Source organism: Trachymyrmex septentrionalis, unplaced genomic scaffold (genome assembly GCF_001594115.1).
Source record: "Trachymyrmex septentrionalis isolate Tsep2-gDNA-1 unplaced genomic scaffold, Tsep1.0 scaffold31, whole genome shotgun sequence".
Lineage (NCBI taxonomy): Eukaryota > Metazoa > Arthropoda > Insecta > Hymenoptera > Formicidae > Trachymyrmex > Trachymyrmex septentrionalis.
In genome coordinates this window covers 168,993-192,144 of record NW_017305474.1, presented here as the reverse complement: position 1 = coordinate 192,144, position 23,152 = coordinate 168,993, and the positions used below count along the sequence as shown (strand labels likewise).

At 29.3% G+C, this 23,152-nt stretch overlaps 3 protein-coding genes and 1 long non-coding RNA gene across 6 annotated transcripts in view; all 4 read right to left on the bottom strand.

Moving 5' to 3' along the window:
- LOC108749685 (spatacsin) overlaps positions 1–2,399 on the bottom strand; it is an 8,302-nt gene extending 5,903 nt beyond the window's left edge. For all 3 annotated transcript variants that reach the window (XM_018488564.1, XM_018488565.1, XM_018488566.1), the window contains exons 1-5: positions 2,023–2,399; positions 1,743–1,909; positions 1,318–1,674; positions 431–1,237; positions 195–367 (exon numbers count right to left, since the gene is read on the bottom strand). In XM_018488564.1, coding sequence (XP_018344066.1) covers positions 195–367; positions 431–1,237; positions 1,318–1,674; positions 1,743–1,909; positions 2,023–2,304 — 1,786 coding nt within the window. In that variant the 5' untranslated portion in view covers positions 2,305–2,399. The remainder of the gene's footprint in view (positions 1–194; positions 368–430; positions 1,238–1,317; positions 1,675–1,742; positions 1,910–2,022) is intronic.
- A 1,594-nt stretch (positions 2,400–3,993) lies between these two features.
- Positions 3,994–21,163, bottom strand: LOC108749643. The gene is made up of 13 exons (XM_018488461.1): positions 20,786–21,163; positions 19,978–20,402; positions 17,466–17,565; positions 17,233–17,343; positions 17,001–17,156; positions 15,377–15,832; positions 14,585–14,995; positions 10,664–10,691; positions 9,040–9,554; positions 8,044–8,480; positions 4,749–4,848; positions 4,244–4,399; positions 3,994–4,047 (listed from the first exon to the last, which is right to left on the bottom strand). Exons 1-13 carry the CDS (start codon positions 21,146–21,148, stop codon positions 3,994–3,996), a joined length of 3,312 nt encoding a protein of 1,103 aa, XP_018343963.1. The 5' UTR covers positions 21,149–21,163.
- On the bottom strand, positions 12,768–13,396 carry LOC108749693. The gene is made up of 3 exons (XR_001939385.1): positions 13,299–13,396; positions 13,065–13,220; positions 12,768–12,808 (listed from the first exon to the last, which is right to left on the bottom strand). It is a non-coding gene; the product is annotated as an uncharacterized LOC108749693 (long non-coding RNA).
- Positions 21,164–22,304: 1,141 nt separating the features above from the next.
- The window catches only part of LOC108749691, a 4,243-nt gene continuing 3,395 nt past the window's right edge, over positions 22,305–23,152 (bottom strand). Inside the window, exons 3-5 of the mRNA XM_018488572.1 lie at positions 22,743–22,842; positions 22,542–22,652; positions 22,305–22,472 (exon numbers count right to left, since the gene is read on the bottom strand). Coding sequence (XP_018344074.1) covers positions 22,305–22,472; positions 22,542–22,652; positions 22,743–22,842 — 379 coding nt within the window. The remainder of the gene's footprint in view (positions 22,473–22,541; positions 22,653–22,742; positions 22,843–23,152) is intronic.

Genomic DNA, 23,152 nt, shown 5'->3' with positions numbered 1-23,152 from the left:
GAATTTCGAATGGTTTATATCAACCATTTCTGGTATTTATATCAACATTATAATGTGGATTTATAACCCATGATATTAGTTCACAGCATATTGTTAATATTAACATTTATACTGCGAGAATTACATTGATATAGTTATTTTTTTAGAATGTCGTATTATATAAACTAAATTATAAGTTATATAAACTAAATTACCTATGGAAATATTTAACTGCTCTTGTACATATTTTGCCACAGTTACGTGTAATCGTAAATTATTCGAGTCAATTTTCAGCAACTCGACGAACGCAATACAGCTGCATACAATATCAGATTTATCTAAATTTCTCAAAGCAAGAACATGCGCGTACAAAGCTGCTTTGAATTTCCTAAAATTTGTTTTAATTATTAACGATCACAAAATGAGAACATTATATCATAAGAATACGAACCTATGGGAAGATACATTTCCAAATAACTTCGCTTGAGCGTGTAAATGATACACAGCCATATTCGGCCTACCTTCTTTCAGATAATAACCGTATGTTAGCGTTTCTTGATGTCCGTATTTCTTAACAAGTTTTTCGTTTGTGAAAATAGGCATGGGCTCATTCTTGAAGCGCCACTTGAATGCAGATTTCGAATTCAAATTTCTATAGCCATCCAATAAATCATACACTGTAATATCATCTTTTTTATTTTGATCTTCGATGATATATTGCAGCTCCGGTACATGTCTAAGTGTGTACTGAAGAACTTCTTGGGAAATAACACGTGTGTCGATTTTTAAAACAGTCTTGTTCGTAAATATATCTCTTATTAACGTGTTCTTTTCTAAAGAGTTTGCATTATCACACATCGCGTTCCGCATTTGCCATAATTGCAAAAATATTAATGCTAAGCTTACTAAATAATTTGTCTTCAGATAATCATTAAAATCATCTGAGAGATAATCAATTGAGCCCACAATTCCACGTATTAACGCATTTTCGTAATTATCTCGAGCATTGCACATATCAGTTAAAACGTTGAAGAATTTTTTAAGTTTTAAAGTGTCTTCTTGAGTATGACAGTTTTGCGAACAATCTATAAGACATAGTTGATAATCAATGTTTTGCAAGAACTCCGTTTTATCAATGTTACTGGAAGCTAAGGATAATATTTTTGTACTGAGTTCTTCCAATGTAATACCACAGCCAAAGGAACGATTTAATATCAATTGCAAATCATTTTTTTCTTCTATTGTAAAAATGCCATATCTAAAATTAAAAAATTCTTATTAAACCAGCAAAGAAAGTATAGATTAATATTAAATATTATACAGCTATTATGTGCACACCTGCATAAATGATTTTTAGCTAGATTTTTTACAAGATCACCAGCATTTGAAGAATCTATATAGTCAATCATATCGGATGTAATATTTAAATTCGTAAACAACAATTTCAAATGAGGATCAATTTTATTTGAGATTTGTGAACCGTCTGGGTTATACTTTGTATCAATCCATATCTTTAATGCATTAATTTTATTATTAGACAATAAATAATCCCACAAAATATTATTTGACACATTTCCCAAAATTTCTGGATCATTCAAAGAAAAATATAATTCAGTTCGTAGAGCTTCTTCAATATTCTGTGGTAACTTCATTATGTCATCTATACATACACAAGAACTTAATCCATTTTGAATTCTAAAATAAGAAGATAATATATCAATATTTTTCCTTCCTGCTATATTTTTTTATCTTCACAAACTTACTTGCATTTTTCTTCATACTGTTTAATTGACTTGATAATATTCCATGCTGCAATATGTTCATTCTTGAATCCATTAATATTTATCATATATTCACATAAATAGTCCCTTAAAAGAGAATCCTTGCTCTTTATAGAAATGATAAAAATATGTTCCATGGGATCCTTTTCCTATAAACAAAAATTGTCGTCTAAATATATTATTTTTTTAGTTATTACTAAAATTTTATTAATTTTATTATAAATTTAATTAACCAAAAAATATATTAATATATTTAACATACCATATTTTTTAAAATATGTGAAGCTCTGTGAACTTGCTTTTTGTTTAATAACTCATCAACCCAATTATCTACTTCCTTGTTAAAATATGTACATGCTTGTTCTACAGAACAATTTCTTCTATGTGCAAGACATTTGTGAGCTAGTTTTATGTGAGTTCCCTTGGCAGAGGCTTCTCTCACAAGTTCTCTGTCTCCTAGTGTACGCCACCCAGACCATATTGCAGCTGATTCTCCAGTTAGACACTCCACGGGAATACCGCCAACCGTCGTTTTCTCAGACATTTTGTAGCAGTGATTTTCACATCAATTTATTAACGTACTGATATCTTAATACAATTATATATCTTGTCTAGTATATATTAAAAGATGGTACTGAAAGAAATTAAGACGTTTTTACATTTTCACAATATACGTAGTTTCTGTTGGAAAAAACTTTGTAGACTGTATACTGTATTGTTAAATCACATTTGATTAATTTACGTCATATTATCAGTTTATATAATGCAACATACCAATTTGTTTCGTTTTCATAATAAGTACATATACATTTTCAGTAAGTTAAAATATTATAAAATTATGTAAATTTTTGTTACGTGAGATAAATGCGCAATATAATAGATAGAGAGGTTAGGTAAAATAAAAACAATAGTTGCAAAAACTAGTACAGTTACCGATACACCATTACATTCACACTCTCATACAATCACAATAATTGTTTATTTACACGAATTATATATTTCTATTTAAGATATTAATAATATTTCGATCACATTTTGTTTTGTTGTTCATGGAAAGCATCATTGTCACTTCGTGCTTCTCTGACAGCAGCATTTTAACCAACAATCGGTAAAAATCATCAGCTGTCGGCTGACATCTGACGTAGTTATTCCATTGCTACATGATTCCTATTGCACAGAGGTAGAATATAGTAATAATATTGTTAAATCGTTATGAATCTGTATTTTAACTCAATAAATTTTTAAAATTTTTAAATAATTAAATATACAGGGTTTCCTACTTGAACTTTGTCAGTCATATATCTTAAAATCCGTAAAAGAGAATGTTAAAAAGAGACCAATTTTTGCTCACAAAGATGTAAGAAAATAAATAGTGTTTTTTATAGATTTCATCTTCTTGAATACGATAATCTCAATAAAAAATTCGAGATCGATAGGGAACACCTTGAAAAGCAAGAATATTCAAATTTGTTTAAATGTATCATGTTCATGCTCAATTTTCCAAATGCAACAAACTTTTTAATAATTTTAAGCCGGCGGCGCATGACTTTCTGAATGTGATAAAATTATTGAAAGGGTACTTTGGGAACACCTTGAAAAGTAAGCAAGAATATTAAAATTTGTTTAAATATATATTACATTTATGCTCACTTTTCTAAAGGTGTTCTCTATCGATCCTGAACTTTTTATTAACATTATCATATTCACGAAATCAAAATCTATAAAAAACGCTATATTTCTTTTATTTACATCTTTGTGAGAAAAAATCGGCCTCTTTTTAACATCTTCTCATAGAAAAAAACATTTTATATAAAATATTTTGTAACGTATTAATTTTTTCTTAATTTTACCTTAATGTTTTTAGATGCCGTATAATTAGAGAAATCATATATATTATGAAAAAAATTATGTAATTTTATTTTAAAAAATGTCATTGACCTTCATATGATAATAAAAAATTGATTTTTTTGGAAATTAATTTTACCATTATTTTTCTTGAGACTACGATTTTTGTCTAAAAGATTTTCTTCTAAAACTTACGAGTTTAGAGATATTTAAAAAAGTTAAAGTAGGTCATCTTTAGATACATAAAATTAATATTATATCATTGTTATTTTACTAAAATACTCACGTTTGATCTATAAATATTCGTGAAGGAGTCATCATGTTTTTGATATTTTTCTTCTACGTATATATATATATATATATATTTGTCGTAGCATTTTCAGTATATTCATACTACTAACGTTCGAAGAAAACTTAGATACGCTAGACTTGTTTTGAGTACCTAATGAAAAATTGCATTAAAATACAATACTTTCTTGTAATTTATAATTTCTTACAGCTGTAGTCTTTTATTAAGAGCACATATAAAAAAAAGTAAAGGCATTTTCAAGCAAGTAATTTTGGAATATCGATTTATTTCTTCAAAATTTTTTTGTCATTAGACGTTGATTTCGTGTATACGCTTCGCAACTTCTTACATTTCCAAATGTCGCTAGTGATAAATCTATCATTCTGCCAGCACTGATCTTTATAGGATGACTGGACATAGCGATTACTAAGACTAGACTGCGAACCGACTTTGCCGGCAGTTGGTACCAACGTATCATGAAGCACCTCGTTCCAATTTGACTGCTCTGAAATATTAAATTTGCGAAAAATGCTCGACATGTGTCTTGAATTTCATCTATTTTTTATTACAGTTTTATGCTAACGCGAAGATCACATAATTAAACGTAACAGAATTAAAATGCTTAATCGTATGAATTAAAGTCTAAATATACCTTCTCCACGAGTTGCTCTCCAATGTAACATAATATGTACATGTTGAAGCAAAATGAAACAAAGAGCAGAAAATAAGTTGTTAGCCCTACCGTATCGCTGTCTTGCCAATCCTATTGAAAAATTTTAAATAAATAATTCAATCTATATAAGATTTAAAGAAGACATTCGTTTTTTTTAATATACATATATATTTAAACGTACCACTATACAATAATATTCGGGTAAACACATTGTAAATATAGAACTGGCGAATTCTAGTAAACATACTTCCTGTAGAATTCCTTCCACGGCGGCGGAAAATCTGAAACAGATCCATTGTTACTTGCATATGACTTTTATAAACCCATTCTCAGCATTGTCAAATGATTATATTATACAAATATAACAAAGGAAAATTTTTAAACGAGTTTTGTTATTCTGCAATAATTTGAGCGTAAAAAATATTTTATAATATTATTTTTTAAAAATATTTCTGTAATAGAAAGAAAATTTAATTAATATATCAAATATAGAGTTTTGAATCAAATATTAACAATAATTAACAAAATATTAAAAACAATTACATGTAATTTATATACAAATGTTTCGACCTAAAAACGCAGGGTTGTTTTTAATGTAATAAATTAATATAGAAACCGGCATGAAAATTTCGTTATTACTTACTCATTGCATCCAAAGATTAATGGCCTAAAGAAGAGTAGTGAATATTGCGCTATATAATCCCGTCTAATTTTATGCGACTTGAACTGTTCTTCTTGTTTTCTCGATATAAACCTCAATATACTTTGTATGTGTTCCGATATAAACCACGCTATAAATCACGCTTCACGCGATATAGACCGCTTTTCATTCATTTCTTGACAGAGATGTTAGAGATCTTTCATGTTTTTATCGATGTAGCATTTTCTACGGCTCAGGCGTCGATATGACAAGACAATGATATTGATGGAATGAATTTTGGTATAATGCAACCGTAACTCTGACAGGAGTGAGCACGATCTTCACATGTTATAATATGTACAATTGATTTCATAAGACCATTTTCAACTGTTACAAAGAACTTGAAACGGTGAAACGTGTTGAATGTTAAATGTTGTTACTTAATATGATTTTTAGTAACAATTTACGTAATGTATTAATTAAAGATTTTAAGTAATGATCTTCAACGTTTCATCTAGCCCTTTGCAAAGTTCAAAAATAGTTTTATGTATACAGGGTGTTTGATAAGTAAAGTTTGATGATAAAACTCTTGCATAGGGATAGCGCACTAAACTGTGTCGAAAAGTTTTATCATTTTGCAATTTTCGCAATAATTGACAAGATATCAATTACTAAAAATCACTGAATATTGGTTTTTAATAATTTTTTTAGTCAAGTGCTATCAACTTTATAAAAAAACCAGTAAGAAACAAAAATTGTTTATTTTTTTCTCATAGAGCTCTAAGAATTTTTTCAGATTTTTTAATCAACTATTTAATACTATATTTTCTTATTTTTACCAACATGAGAAAGTGCGGCATTAAAAAATTCTGAAAAAATTTTCAGAACTTTATGAGAAAAAAATGAACAATTTTTGTTACTTGCTATTTGTCTGTAAAGTTGATAGTACTTGAGTAAAAAATTATTGAAAACCAATATTCGGCGATTTTTAGTAATTAATATCCTGTTAACTATTGCGAAAATTGTAAAATGATAGAGGACTTTTCGATTCAGTTTAGTTCGTTCTACCCCTATGCGAGAGTTTTATCAAATATCCTATTATAATATTATAATATGTGAAGATCATACTCTCCTGCCAAAGTTATAGTTACATCACATTAAGATTCATCCTATTAATATCATATTCGATGGCAGAATGACCATGGCCTGTATATTACTAGTTCCTTCATCAAATTCCTAAATTATGAAGAACATATTTTTACAATTTGACACAAAAGACTGTAGTTATTGATATAAGCCATTAATCTTTGGATGCAATGAGCAAGTAATTCGGATGAATTTTCATGCCGGTTTTAATATTAATTTTTTAACATTGAAAATTATCTCGTGTTTAGGTTGAAACGTGCATATAAATTACATGTAATTGTTAATATATTATTTATTTGGCTCAAGGCTCTTTATTTAATATATTGATTTAATTTTGTGAGAGCTGTTTTTTGATATAATTTTTTTTTTAATTTAATTTTTATTATTTGTATAAAGATATGTTTATAGTTGGAATTTAGATTAAGAAGCGAATGTGGGCACAAAACACGAATGAACAATTTTTTTTTACACTGAGAAAAAATGTATTAAATATTAATAAATTATTTATTTGAATAGTATCAATTAAATATTTATTTACAGTAACCAAATATTTACTAAATAAAATGATTATTCAAATCAAATTAATGATTCTTATATTAAATAAATATATCTTTATATTTAGCTAGTATTATTTTAATAAATGATTTATTAAATTTAGAATATTTTTTGTCAGTGAACGAATTTAATATTGCCCATTTGTATTAAAGTAAATTGTTCGTCTGTGTTTGTTCACGCTCGCTTGCAAAGTCTAGATCTTTATTCAGCGAAAAGTATGTGTATAGGCATTCGTTGAGGATATAACAACGCATGCGTATCTATAAGCACACAACTGTACCGCCTACTGAAATGTATTGGAGGTTTGTTAAATGCACCTGTTGCATTTACCCGCCTTTTGTATATTGCGCAAATCGTGATGAAAAATTATGTATATTATAAATTAGAAAATTTTAACTACAAAAAATTGTTGAATATTAATTTGAATATTAATGGTTATTATTTTACAATGTGCTTTTTGTTTTCTGTTTTTTGCTATTTTTTTACATTTTCTCTTTTTGCTTCTTATCCGGTTTTTTTTATGTCGCCCAAGATCAAAGTTAACGGACTTCGGAAGAAACAAGAAATATGTAGCAAAAAATACAATTGTCGATAAAACGGTTGCAAAGGGGGAAAAAGCAAGAAACAGGAAACAAAGAATTGTAGAATAGGCTTAATAGTCAGAATTTTTTAAAAATATATTAAAAAATATATTGTCTTTATAGAAATAATTTTAAATCATTTCAGAGAAGAGCCTGAATTCTATCAGCCATACCCAAATTATAAAAATGAAATGCAAATGTAATACATGTATATAATAGATATGGGTGTAAAGAAGTAAAACTTTCTCATAGTTTTATAGATTTAAATTTATCTTTTTTTTTTAGAATTCTTTAGAATCTCAGGAATGCTATCGCAAATATCATAATTCAATGATTTTATTAAAATGAAATAATTTTTGCATTACCAAAATACATATAAAATTGAGGCATTTTTATCTTCAGGCTCTTATTTTATATATTTATTTATTATGCTAGAATATTTAAAAAATAACAAAAACTTCAAATCTTATGGGAGAAGTCGAAATTCTATTAATTATATTGAGAGTCTGATAGTATTAATTTCGGAGAACAGTATTAATTTGTAATTATATTACCTTAATATTCGAACATGACTTTTTATAATGACAGCGATTCGTTGATTAACGTCCGACAATTGCTCGAAGTTTTTGCCACCTGAAAGATCCTCGAGTCGAGATATGATCACCTCGATCTGACCACACGCATGAGTGGCAAATATCGCTGCCAATCCGCACGATCCAGCCGTCACTGAGTACATGGTATATCCGCACACACAATGGGCTAGATACACCATTTCATATATCGGACTCGCCTGCGTCTTAAAAAACTTACTGTAAGTTGGATATACGAGTGGTCTAATGGTTTGGTTGTCGACCTTGTGTTCGGTGCAAAACGGCAGAATTGTGTGATAAATGAAGCCCGCAACGTACATGGAAGTCGCGCTGATCATGGATAGTCTTCGACCAGTGGTGGCATACTTCAGCATCAATTTGCGGTCGGAGCTGAATTTTGCCTGTCACAATTGCAAGCAACCAATTTGTCGAAAGAAATAAGTGACAAAATAATTATTATTTATCACACAAAAATTATAGGATGGATAAAATTATTCAAAAATGAGATTTGTTTTAATGCGAGATTCGTTTTGCGTGAACACGGAAACGTTATCACGCAAGTTTTGAAATTAGATCTAAATTTTGTCGATGTATACAATACAGTTTGAAATCTGCAATAATAAATTTGATTAAAGAACATTCAACAATATGAAATAAATGGACGTTTATATGAAGTTGACAAAGTATCGGATTACTTGAAAAACAAGATTAGACAGCTCATACAGAATGTGCAGCAATATCGCTTCAATAATGCTGCAATATTGCTGCAACATGCAATATTGCTGTAATGTTGCAGCATTGTTGCTGCAATTTTTGTGCTGTAGGGGAAATGGTCAGTTTCTCACATCGCACATTTTTTGAACTCGCAAGAGAAAAAAATGAGTCGTTATTTATCATTATTACGCTGATAAATTTTGTCTATTGATCCTGTAACACACTTTACGTATTAACAACACCGACCTGCCACCAGTCACTCTTCACATGCTCGATGCAGCGCAATATCTTGGGTCGACGTATCGTGAGAACACAATACTTCATCATTGCAGTAGTACAGAAGCCTAGTAGCCCGAAAAGTTTCAGTCTTATATTGAGATCCTTCTGATCGTAGATCATATGCAGAATGCAGGGCACTATCGCGAAGGCTAACGCAGAATTACACACCACGATCGCTATTTTGGGCGCATATCGCCCGATTCCGCGAATCGCAACAGGCCAGATGCCGATTGAGCTGAGGATCCAGTTACCGGGCTTAAAGATGTACCGTACGTCTCGTTGATAATTAGCGTTCGGTGATGTTACATACTCGTCCTGTGAGCTTTCCATGTTCGCAATGACAGGTTCCGCTGAAGACTGCACGAGGTGAACGCGCGGCATTGATTGCAAGGTCGCCGGACATGCGCTTGCGCTCCTGTTACAGACATCCTTCCACTTTGTCGACACAGTCTGACAGATCGCGTGATAGGAGAGTGTATAATCTGTGCAGTGCGTACGTTACACCCATGGTTTTAGATCAAAAAGATTCTTTCCTTATTCACTTAAATTATTCGTTTTAATCAGTAATCGGCAATTTGAGAAACTAGAGAAGTTAAAATAAAAAAATGAACGTTAAGAAATTAATTTAACATTACCTATTTATTCAATTGTCAAAGTTAAATTATTTGCACGCGTTATATAAAAAATTGAGATTGATGATACATAAGTAATTCAACAACAGTAAGATAAGGAAAGTGAAAACGTCTGTTGCCTGCTCCAATCCTATCAAATTTTAAATAGCACATATAATTTTATTATTTGTTAAGATTTATTGAATTTTTTTTTCTTTAATATACAGGATGAATCAGACTCGTTGAACCAACTTTTTACTCTATGAGAAAAATATTTTCATATCTAATTGGATGCAACTTCCGTGCATAATTTTCTTATAGGGAAAAAAGACTGATTCACTCTGTGTGCTAATTAGCGTACCACTATACAATAGTATTTGAGTAGACATATGAATAGAGAACTAATGAACTTTACTAAACACACTTCTTGTAAAACTTCTTCCACTTTTGCTGCAAATCTGGAATAAGTTAATAATTTAATCCGTGATAACTCAATAATAAAAAATGAGAGGAATATTTTAAAAACGATTTGTAGGGAAAATTTTAAATTTTTAGGTTTGAAAGTTGAAGTTTTGAAGTTTTTTTTTGGTTACGTGATAAGCTCATAAAGTGAGAAGAAAGTTTCCTATTTTGTTTAGATTTTATATGCAAAAATTATCAAACTCACAGAGACTCAAAAGACATAGTAAATAGGAATTTTGTAAATAGGAATTTTAAGTTTCAAAACTCTTGTTTTTAAATTTAAATTTTGTTTATTTTTAATGAAGTTACATTAGCTTGAATTTTAAAGTTCTAGCGTTATGTTTTTGTTCCAACTTAATATATATGCAGAGTTAGTATGTATGCAAGAATAACAATATGACTAAGCTGATATACATCCCAAAGAATACGCATGTTTGAAAGATATCTAAAAGACATCTTAAACTAAACTTTTCTGAAAGACGTCTTTTAAACATCTTTCAAATATTTTCGAAAGATACATAATATCGAGTGCATGACATGGTCAATCTAAATATAATACCTATTAAAAATATTGAATGTCAATTAATTTGGCATTCTAATATTTTGTATTATATTATAATATTCTGCAACTACACAATTATACGAAGCTGTTTGAAAACGCGTTGACAAGAGCAAAAATACAAAGCAATTCGAATTACTTGATAAATCGATATATGAATGATATTGTACTTAATATATATTTTCAATAATGATTTATTATCTGTCACAATTTGTTGTTGAAAATATGTATTAAGTATGATGTCATTTACATATTAATTTCACGTAATTCCAACTTTTGCTCCGTATACTTCTTATCAACGCGTTTCCGAACAGTCTTATCAGTCCTTATCAGTCTTATTTTTATTTTTTAGACAAATGTCTAAAATGAAGTAAGTCTTAAGCATGATATTTGTAAGACGTCATAAAAATAATTCTGTAAAACGTCATAAAGGACAAGTCTATAAGACATCGTAAGAGTAATATCTGTAAGATGTCATAAATCGACGCATAGACATCTTAAAGACGTCATATAGACGTCATTCTGATATTAAACAAAAATATGATATGAATTTTAGGATGTCTTTATGATGTCTTACGAGACGTCTTAATGTTCTCTGAGATATAATAGCGTATATTTATTCTACGTATTGTCTGACACGCAACGATATTGCCTACTGAAATGGATTGGAGATTAGTTGAGCTCGCCCGTTGCATTTATCTTCTCGTCTTTATCATATACAATACAGTGGAAGGTAATAATTAAATAAATTATATGAACTTATATGATAATATTAACATCAGTATTATAAATTAAACTAGAAAAATTATTTTTTTACTACATTTATCAACTACTACTTAATTGTAGAATAAATGTTTTCAGTTACAATTTAAAAAATTTTATTCATAAATTGAGTTGAAAATTATTAAATTTTTTAACAGTAATTTTTAGTTTTTAATATTGATAAATTATTGCGAAATTTTAAATAAATTGTTTACACAGATTGTTATATCTTTATTATTTTTATGTGATTTCTTACGATGGCAGTAATCTGATTATGAACATTGTTCGGGCATTGTTTGAATCTTTCACCAGCTAATCGATCTTCTAATCATGACATAAGACATAAGTATTTGGATTTGGCTACACGCTTGAGTAACAAACAAAACGGCCAATGCGCAGGCATCAACGGTTACTGAGTATATAGTATATCCGCACATGCAATGAACCACATACACGATTTCGTATATTGGATTAATTTGTGATTGACTAAATTTACTATAGACACGAGCGGTCTGATGATTTGATTGTCGATTTGATTGCTCAATACAGAACGATAGAATAAGTATAAAGTTTCAGATTTCGCGTACCTCTGCTGTTTCTTCGGAAACTATCCCTAACTCTTATTAGGCTTAAGAGTAAAGTACCCTTCGCCATGAAGAGAATTAGTCGATACTCCTATAATCGAGAGCGTATAATTTGTAACATCAAAATATAATCATAAAGTTTCAGATTTTATGATTGTATTTTACTCTTGAGCCTAATAGGGGTTGGGGGTAGTTTTCGAAAGAACGGTGTACAAAATCTGAAACTTTACATTTTGATGGTACAAATTATGTTTTTCAAAGAATGGATCAGTATATTAATTATTTATTTATTTTTCTTGCTAATACAAATTAGTTTAAATTCAGTTTTTTTTATTTATATTTTTGTTTTTTTTTTATGTGGTCCTGCTAGTTTCATATTAAACTAGCAGCACCACGTTTTTTTTTTCAAAACGGTACAGGCTACAAAATTTTTATTGGTGGTACAAATTAGTACAAAATGAGTACAAAAAAATTAAATAGGTCTGGATTGATTCTGCTCATTTGGTCCTACTGATTTAATAGAAGTAACGACACCAGTGGAATAAGAAAAGTGAAGATGTGCACACCTGATATGGACTTAAATGTTTATTCTGTCAGTAATATGAGTAATATTATATAATATATCTATACGAAAATTTTCTTCTATGCTGAACTAATAAATTATATTAAATTAAAAATATTTTTTTAACATATATCATATTAATTTACATAACTAACGTTCGTAGGAAGCTCAGGTATGCCAGGCTAGTTTGTAGTACCTAAAAAGGTTATATTATATTAGATTATATTATTATAAAAAAGATTATATTATTATGATATTTCTGCAGCCGTAATTAGATTTTTGCAACTTTTAGATTGAATCTATTGCTATATTTGTTACATAATAATATTATCAAATAAAATAAATTTTGAAGATGTGATATTTTTCATATAATTATTACAAATTTTGTTTTAAAATTGGAAGAATGGAAGTCACAAGAAATGAAATTAATAAATGTACGTAATGTGCCTCACACTTTTAAAAGATTTTAATGACAGGTCTACCATTCTACCAGCAGTAAGTTTTATAGGGTGGCTGGACATCGTTATTATCAATATAAGACTGCGAGCTGATATTGGCGATAGTTGATACCAATTAATCATGTAGCATATCGATCCAATCTGAGTGCTCTGCAAAATCATGCGAACAATTATTCAATTATAATTAACAAAATTAAACGTAGCGTCTCTGAAAAACGAACAATATACCTTTTTTATGAGAAGCTCACCGATGTAACATAATATATAAATATTGAAACAGAATGATACAAGGAGAAGAAAAAAAGTTGCGAAACTAACTCTGTCGTTCGCTGTCCAATCCTATCAAATTTTAAATAGCATATATAATTTTGTAATTTGTCAAGAGTTATTGAATTCTTTTTTCCTTTAATATATGTTAGCGCACCACTATACAATAGTATTCGAGTAGACATATCGTGCATACAGAACTAGTGAACTCTACTAAACACACTTCCTGTAAAATTTCTTCCACTTTTGCCGCAAATCTGGAATAAGTTATTCTAGTTTATATATGAGAGACATTGCATTGCTTTCACTTATTCTAATTATGATGAGTTGTATTGAGTTGGAACAAAAGTTATGTAACATTACTTTATTTATATCATGTTTACATGTTTTTATCAAAATTTGACAATTGTATACCGTTATATACCATTTGATAAAGTAAAGTCATTTTTAAGAATCTGTTTTTTAAACTTGCATTACGATCATTTTCGACAAAAATATGACTATTTTGTAGGGAAAATTTTAAATTTTTAGGTTCGAAAATTGAAGTTTTGAATTTTTTTTAGCTACGTGATAAGCTCATAAAATGAGAAGAAAGTTCCCATTTTGTCTAGATTTGAATATGCCAAAATTATCAAACTTACAGAAACTCAAAAGACTGTTCGAAAGTAGAGATTTTAAACATTAAAATTCTGTTTTTAAATTTAAATTTCGTTTATTTTTAATAAAGGTCTATTAGCTTAAATTTAAAATTCGTAGCGTTACGCTTTTGTTCCAACTCAATATATATTCAGAGTTGGTATACGGTGCAAGTATAACATTTAACTAGGCTGATGTAGATATAATAGCGTATGCTTATAGTCTGCGTATTGTACACGCAACGTACTGCCTATTGGATTGGAGATTAGTTGAGCTTACCTGTTGCATTTGTCTTCTTACCTTTTTCACATATAATACAGTGGAACAATAATAATTAAATAAATTATATAAATTTGTAGTAATATTAATAGCGGTATTACAAATTAAACTAGAAAGTTTTTTTCTTTTACTATGTTTATAACTACCACTTATCGAATTGTAAAATAAATGTGTTTTAAATTAAACAAATTTTATTTATGAATTGAGTTAAAAATTATTCAATTTTTAACAGTAATTTTTGATGTTTAATTTCGATAAATTATTCCGAAATTTTAAATAAATTTACATGGATTGTTTATATCGTACTTTATTATTTTTACGTGATTTCTTACGATGGCAGCAATTTGATAATGAACGTTCGGGCTTTGTTTGAATCTTTCACCAACTAATAGATCTTCTAGTCGTGATATAAGTATTTGGATTTGGCCACACGCATGAGTAACGAACAACGCGGTCAATCCGCAGGCACCAACTGTCACTGAGTATATAGTATATCCGCACATACAATGAGCCACATACACGATTTCGTATATTGGACTAATTTGTGATTGAGTAAATTTACTATAGGTCGGATACACGAGCGGTCTGATGGTTTGATTGTCGACTTTGTGCTCAACACAGAACGGTAGAATCAAATGATAAATGATGCCAGCAGTGTACATGAAACACATGCCGATTATCGTCAGATTGCGACCGGTAGTAGCGTACTTCAGCATCAGTTCGCGATCGGACTTGAATGTCACCTGTCACAGTGTTGCAATAACTTTTATTTATCGAGATAGATGAAATATCAGCAATTTTGAAATCTAATTTTTCTTTGAATTAAAGTTCTAGCTGTGCAACGCGGAAAAAATATTAATTAATCGTATATTTTATTTATTTTTATTTATATCATTATATTAAATATGCTTACACACAAATATATTATTGTGATCTAATGCACAAAAATATATGTACTTTTCAAACAACGATAGTAAGATTACAAGATCAAATAATTTAAAATCAAGATCACTTTAATTATGTATTTTTTTTTAACCTGTTTCTATTCTTTTTTACTCAAATAATTTTTTTAGTACCTTGTAATAACCTCCACATTAACATGATATGTTATTAGCAACACCGACCTGCCACCAATCATTCTTCATATATTCGATGCAACGATGTATCTTAGAACGATGTATCACGAAGATGCAGTATTTTGTCATTGCTGTGAGACAGAATGCTACAAGACCACTTAGGCGCAGCCTTACGTTGATATTCTTCTGGTCATAAATGATATGCAGAGTGCAAGGCACTATCGCGAAGCTCAACGCGAAATTAAAAATCGCGATTGATATCCTGGACATGTGTTTTCCAATGCCTCGTATCGCGATTGGCCAAATACCGAGCGACCCCATAATCCAGTTATTTAACTTGAAAACATATCGAATGTCTTGCTGATAATTGGAGTTACATGATCTGGCGGACTTATCGCGTATACTGGACATGTTTACGGTGACAGATTCTGCCAAAGACTGCAAGAAAAGTAGACCAAACGGACGCGCGGCATTGATCGCAAGGTTGCGAGACGTGCGCTTGCGCTGACATTGCAGACTTTTTTGCAATGCTAACTGATAGTCAGTAAGTCTGACAATTCATGTACTCACTATTAATCGGGAAGTGATGAAGCACATTTTACATCTAAAATGATGTCGATTTCATATCATAGAAATTGCAGTTTTGCCGTTCTATTTGAATTTTTTAAATCGATTTTAGTTCATTATATGAGGAATCAGGTTTGATAAAATTTGGACATCTGTTCATAGATCAATATTTTCTGCTTTATTTAATTGTTAAATTTATACTGTTGTAATATGGATTAAAAAAATAAAAAATTATAAATTATTTGTGTGTGGATGACTCAACAATATGATTAACATGGAAAGAATGTGACTTATGTAGATATCTGATATTGATATAATATTCTAAATAATATTATATGTGTGTGTGTGTGTGTGTGTGTGTGTGTGTGTGTGTGTGCGCGCGCGCGCGTGTGTGTATACATATATTAAGATTCTCTACGTTCTACAGATTAACTAGATAGAATTAAATACATTTCTTAATATATTTTATACAATTGCAATCATATTTACATAGCTAATCTCCGCAGGAAGCTCAGATACGCCACGCTTGTTTTCAGTACCTAAAAAATTATATTAAAATGATATTTTATAATTTAGCTTTTTATAATTTCGAAAAATTAAATTATTGTTAGATTTGATATCCAAAAATATCATAAATAATTCTTCAATATTGATTGTTTTCAGAAGGATTGTTGCACTCATAAAAAAAACATAGTGGTAACAACTATATAAGTAATAAAAATAAAAGTTTTATATGCAGAATTAGTATTATATATATATATACAAATATAGATGAATAAGCTACTTTATAGTTATTGCAACAAAAGTTAAATGTGAGAACTGATAAATTCTCATAACCATTTAGCTTTAGCTGCAATAACTGTAAAATAATTCATTTATTAATGTACTTAATTTATTGTTTTTAACTGTACATTAATTTGTAATTAATTTAACTGTTTAACAGTTAAAAATTAACAGTTAAATTTAACTGTACATATAAAATTTTTATAGGTGTTAATTGCCTATTAAAAAATGCTTTTTTTCCCTGTGAGTGCGAATTTTGTTTTAGAACTGAAGAAGGAATAGACCATAGTAAACTAGAAGTGAAATGTATGTAATGCCTTACATTTCCAAAAGTCATTAATGACAGATTTGCCATTCTACCAGCTGTAAGTTTTATAGGATGGCTGGACATAGCGATTATCAATATGAGACTGCGAACAGATCTTGGTGATAATTGATACCAATTGATCATATAACACTTTGATCCAATTTCAATGCTCTGCAACATCGGTTGCAAATGATCATGATGATTATAATCAGTGATTAATTTTAAAATCTGAAAAACATAGCTGTACCTTTTCCATGAGAAGCTCGCCAATATAGCACAATATGTATACATTGAAACAGAATGAAATGAAGAGCAAGAAATAAGTTGCTAAGCTAATCTTATTATCGTCTTTCCAGTCCTATTAAATTGTTAATAGTAAATTTAATTTTCTCGAGCTACTAGTTATCTTTTATCTATTATTTTAAATATACTAGTTATATTTTATCTATTGTTTTAAGTATACAGTATATATTAGCGCACCACTATACAGTAGTATTCAAGTAGACATATTATGCATACAGAACTAGTAAATTCTACTAAACATACTTCTTGTAAAACTTCCTCTATCACGGCTGAAAACCTGCAATAAATCGTCTTAACTTACGAGGAAACTTGAATGTATTACTCCGAACATTTCTATTCAAATATAACTGTACACTTAACTGCAGTGCAGTATAAGTATCCAGTATGTATAAATGTAGACTGATATATAACGTATGCTTATAGTCGATTCTTTGATATGTAACAGTACCATTTACTGAAACTGTAATAGCACTATTTACTGAAATCATTTACTATATTGGATGATCATTGAGACCACCTGCATGTTCTATAATATTACATCCTTTATACAATGAAATAAAAATAGTTGAATGAGTTATATGAACGAAATGCAGCATTATGCAATTATATTATTTTTTTAAATTAACAATTAAATTGACATGATGAAATGAACACGTAACATTATTTTTGAGCCAAATTAATTATGCTAATTAAGTTAATATTATACAAGAATATCTTAATAACTTGTGTTAATTTGTTAATTACTTGTTTAAAACATTTTTAGTTACAATATAAACTGCAAACTATTCATTTTTAGTTATATTTTTTTATTTTTTTGTATTATTGAACTGTCATGAGTCCTTAAGCACTGAGAGAAAAATGTTTGGTATTTGTAACTATAATTACATGTTATGATTATTATGTATAATATTATAGTAATAATCTAATAATAATCATATGTGTAATTTCAGCAACGAATGTATATATAATACAATAGTTGACAGCCTAAAAAAAATAACTATAATTATAGTTATTATATAACCATAAAATTGATTCAAATTATTATAATCTTATAATCGTTTTGTGGGATATATTTAAAAAAATGTGTGACTATAAAATTATAGTAATTTGAATAATTTTTATGACAATTTCAATCTTTGTTATGGTTATAATAACTATAATTATATTAATTTTAGATTAACTAAAACTCCAGTGGTTGAACGATATATTAAAACTATATAATATAATATACATTCACTTATATAAATATTTTCATTATATAAAAACAAAATATCAATTCTACAGTAAAGTCCGAAATAGAGGAGATAAAGTTCTTCAATCCCTGCTGACTTTTTTTTTAGGTGTTTGTTTCGCTGACGTAGTTGTTCGATAGTTGAATGAGGACGGAAAAAATTTCACTGCCTAGAGGGGACAGAAACCTTTATCCGGCCCTGATTGTTAATTATTGAGTCGTTTAAATTGCTATTGTTCTGAGATCCTAGAAGAATGATACGTGGATATAGAAATGGTTATTATAATATATATTAATTCAAATAAAATATATGATATAGTTTCAATTTACAAACCTTGAGTATTTACAAACCTTAATAATCCATCGCAAATTTTTATTTAAAAAGTAAAATTCGAAAATGACATTGAGTTATCTCGACTAAAAAACTCAGCTCTTTAGGAAACAGAAATTTATTATCATATGATTGATCTGATATGATTGTTTCAAGCAAGAGAGAACAAGATGCTAGGTACGGAATGTGTGAAAGGAGGAGGTATACAAAAAGGTATTAGGAAGGGGAAGAGAGATTGGAGTATAGAAAGATACATGTTGAATAAAAATTTTGTATCAGTTTGTTTATTTAAACTTCGAAATTGTTTTTTTATATAAACCATTTGTGATATGACTTTTTATATTGACTTTTTATTATAAAATGATTTTGTATCCAAAATTTTAACTTCTTCCCAACCAAAATTATGATCAAATTTAATAAGATGGTCAATGGGGATGATGAAATAACAGAAGGAGATCGCATTTTTTGTTAATTTCAGAAGATTACTCATGAACTCTCGTATGTAAGCGTCTCTTTGTTGATCGACATAACTTACATCACAATCCGGACACGAAATTTTGTATATCATATCTTGGTTTGCTAAAGGATCTAGGCAGTCTTTACCTACTTTTTATAAGCTTATTTAAGATGTTAGGAATAGATAAGGTGTTTTCAAATTAATCATTGACGCTATAATAAAAAACTAAGAAACAGATCTTACATACGGAGAAATATTTGTTTTTTATCTTCTGTTTGTTAGTGATGGAATTATTAGCATTATAAAAATGGAATTTTAATCTCCTTGGCCGAAAAAATAAACGGAAGTGGATAACAATTGTCTAACAAAATGTGAATAGCCTTTATGAAGTTTTTTTTAACGAGGATGAGACACAAGACAAAATTAATATATTTTGTACTTATGTTATAGAGAACTTAATAATTATAAATATTTATTGCATATCGTTCATAAACTAGGATATGTTCAACCATTGGGACGTTTACCTTATATACATTTGTCGCTAGAACCATTCATATGGTTATTATTACTAATATTATAACGATAATAATCATAATTACAGCTACATAATTATAGCTACAAATGTCAAGCATTTTTCTCTCAATAAGAAATTGATATTCTAAGCTATTACCTTACTATGCGGACGTGATCCTTCACGATGATAGCGATTTGTTGATGAATGTTTGGATTTTTGTCGTTTAAGAGATTTTCCAATCGCGACATAATCACTTGGATTTGGCCACACGCATGAGTGACAAACAAAGCAGCCAATCCGCACGCACCAGCTGTTAACGAATATATTGTATATCCGCACATACAATGAGCAACATATACAATTTCGTATATAGGACTAATTTGTGATTGAGTAAATTTACTATAGGTCGGATACACGAGCGGTCTGATGGTTTGATTGTCGATTTTGTGCTCAACACAGAACGGTAGAATCAAGTGATAAATGATGCCAGCAGTGTACATGAAACACACGCCGATTATCGTCAGATTGCGACCGGTGGTAGCGTACTTCAGCATCAGTTCGCGATCGGACTTGAATGTCACCTGTCACAGTGTTGCTAGTAACTGTTATTTGTCGAGATAGATGAAAGATCAGCATTTACCAATTTTGCAATCTAATTTTTTTTTTTAAGTTAAAGTTTTAGCTGTGCAACGCGGAGAAAAGATTAATTATTCGTATATTTTGATTTATACAATATTATTATATTAAATATATTTATATACAAATGTATTATTATGTTTTAATACACAAAATACGTATATACTTTTCAATGACGGATATATCATAAGATCGAATTAATTAAAAATCAAGATCACTTTAATTATGTGTTTCTACTCTTTTTTTACTTAAGTAATTTTTTAGTACCAGCTTAACGATCAGCATAACGAACTCCACATTAACACGATATGTTATTAGCAACACCGACCTGCCACCAATCGTTCTTCACGTATTCGATGCAACGATGTATCTTAGGACGATGTATCACGAAGATGCAGTATTTTGTCATTACGGTGAGACAGAAGGCTAGAAGACCGCTTAGGCGTAGCCTTACGTCGAGATCCTTTTGATCATAAATGATATGCAGAGCGCAAGGCACTATCGCAAAGCTCAATGCAAAATTAAAGATTGCGATTGCAATCTTGGACATGTGTCTTCCAATGCCTCGTATCGCGTTTGGCCAAATACCGAGCGATCCCATAATCCAGTTATTTAACTTGAAAACATATCGAATATCTTGCTGATAATTGGAGTTACATGATCTGGCGGACTTATCGCGTATACTGGACATGTTTGCGGTGACAGATTCTGTCAAAGACTGCAAGAAGAGTAGACTAGATGAACGCGCGGCATTGATTGCAAGGTTGCGAGACGTACGCTTGCGCAGACACTTTTACAATGCTAGCTGATGAGTCAATAAGTCTGACAGTTCGTGTACACACTATTAATCGGGAAGTGCATATCGTAAAAGCATATTTTATATTCAAAATGATGTCGATTCCAAGGAAGCTGCAATTTTACTGTTTTATTTGAATTTTTCTAATCGACTTCAATTCGTTATTTGAGAAATCAGGTTTGATAAAATTTGACATCTGTTCATAGTTTAACATCTTTTGCTTTATTTAATTGTTAAATTTAAATTGCTAGCGTGTATTAAAAAAATAAAAAATGAGATTATAAATTGTTTGTGCGTGAATGACTCAACAATATGGATAACATGGAAAGAATGTGATTTATGTAGATATCTGATATTGAATATTATTCTAAATAATATTATATATATATAAAGATTCTATGTATTCTACAGATTAACTAGATGAAATTAAATCGTTTCTTAATATATTTTATATAATTGTAATTATATTTACATGACCAATGTCCGTAGGAAGCTCAGATACGCTACGCTTGTTTTCAGTACCTAAAAAATTATATTAAAATGATATTTTTTAAGTTAGCTTTATGTAATTTCAAAGAATTGAATTATTATTAGATTCTGATATCTAAGAGTATTACTAAATAATTCTTCAATATTGATTTTTTTCAATAGAATTGTACTTCGAAAAAAAAAACATAATGGTGATAACTATATAAGTGATAAATATAAAAGTTTTATATGTAGAATTAATAAGTGTATATTGTATATCTAGTTGAATAAACTATTTTATACTTATTGCAACAAAAGTTAAAGATGATAACTGACAAATTCTGATAACCATTTAGCTTTAGCTGCAACTGTATAAAATAATTAATTTATTAATGTACGCGATTTGTCATATTTAACTGCACATTAATTTTACATATAAAAATTGTATAGTTGTTAATATAATTGCCTATTAAAATTGCTTTTTTTTTTAATGAGTGTGAATTTTTGTTTTATAACTGAAGGAGAAATAGAACATAGCAAGAAGTACTATGTTCTATGTGAACAAGCTAGAAGTGATATGTATTTAATGTCTCACATTTCCAAAAGTCGTTAATGACAGATCTGCCATTCTACCGGCACTAAGTTTTATAGGATGGCTGGACATAGCAATTATCAGTACAAGACTGCGGACAGATCTTGGCGATAATTGGTACCAATTGATCATATAACACATTGATCCAATTTCAATGCTCTGCAACATCGATCGCAAACGATCATGTGATTATAATCAGTGATTAACTTTAAAATCTGAAAAATGTACCTTTTCCATGAGAAGCTCGCCAATATAGCACAATATGTATATATTGAAGCAGAACGAAATGAAGAGCAAAAAATAAGTTGCTAAGCTAAGCTTATTGTCGTCTTTCCAATCCTATTAAATTGTAAATAGTAAATATAATTTTCTCGCGCTACAATTTATTTTTTATCCGGTGTTTTAAGTATACAGTACATATTAGCGCACCACTATACAGTAGTATTCAAGTAGACATATTGTGCATACAGAACTAGTAAATTCCACTAAACATACTTCTTGTAAAACTTCCTCTACCACAGCTGAAAATCTGTAATAAGTCGTTTTAATTTGTATGAGAAAACTTGTATTACTCCTGACATTCCTACTCAAATATATATTTGTGCGCTTAACTGCAATGCAGTCTAAGTAGGCAGTATGTATAAATGTAGGCTAATATACAATGTATGCTTATAGTCGATTCTTTGATATCTAACAACACCATTTATTGAAACTTTATTGGATGTTTATAGAGACCACCTGTTGCACTCTCTATTACATGCTTTATACAACGAATTGAAAATAGTTGATCAAGTCGTATAAACGCAGGGCAGCAATATGTTGTATTAATATATATTTTA

What these genes read in the sequence shown, in the direction of transcription:
- LOC108749643 (XM_018488461.1), bottom strand. Translation starts at nt 21,148, where the DNA reads ATGTCCAGTATACGCGATAAGTCCGCCAGATCATGTAACTCCAATTAT. An exon ending in TGAAGAGTGACTGGTGGCAG is followed by an intron (nt 8,481 to 9,039) that starts GTCGGTGTTGTT and finishes CAATTGTGACAG; the next exon opens with GCAAAATTCAGCTCCGACCG. An exon ending in CCGAATATTATTGTATAGTG is followed by an intron (nt 4,400 to 4,748) that starts GTACGTTTAAAT and finishes TTAATATTTCAG; the next exon opens with AGCAGTCAAATTGGAACGAG.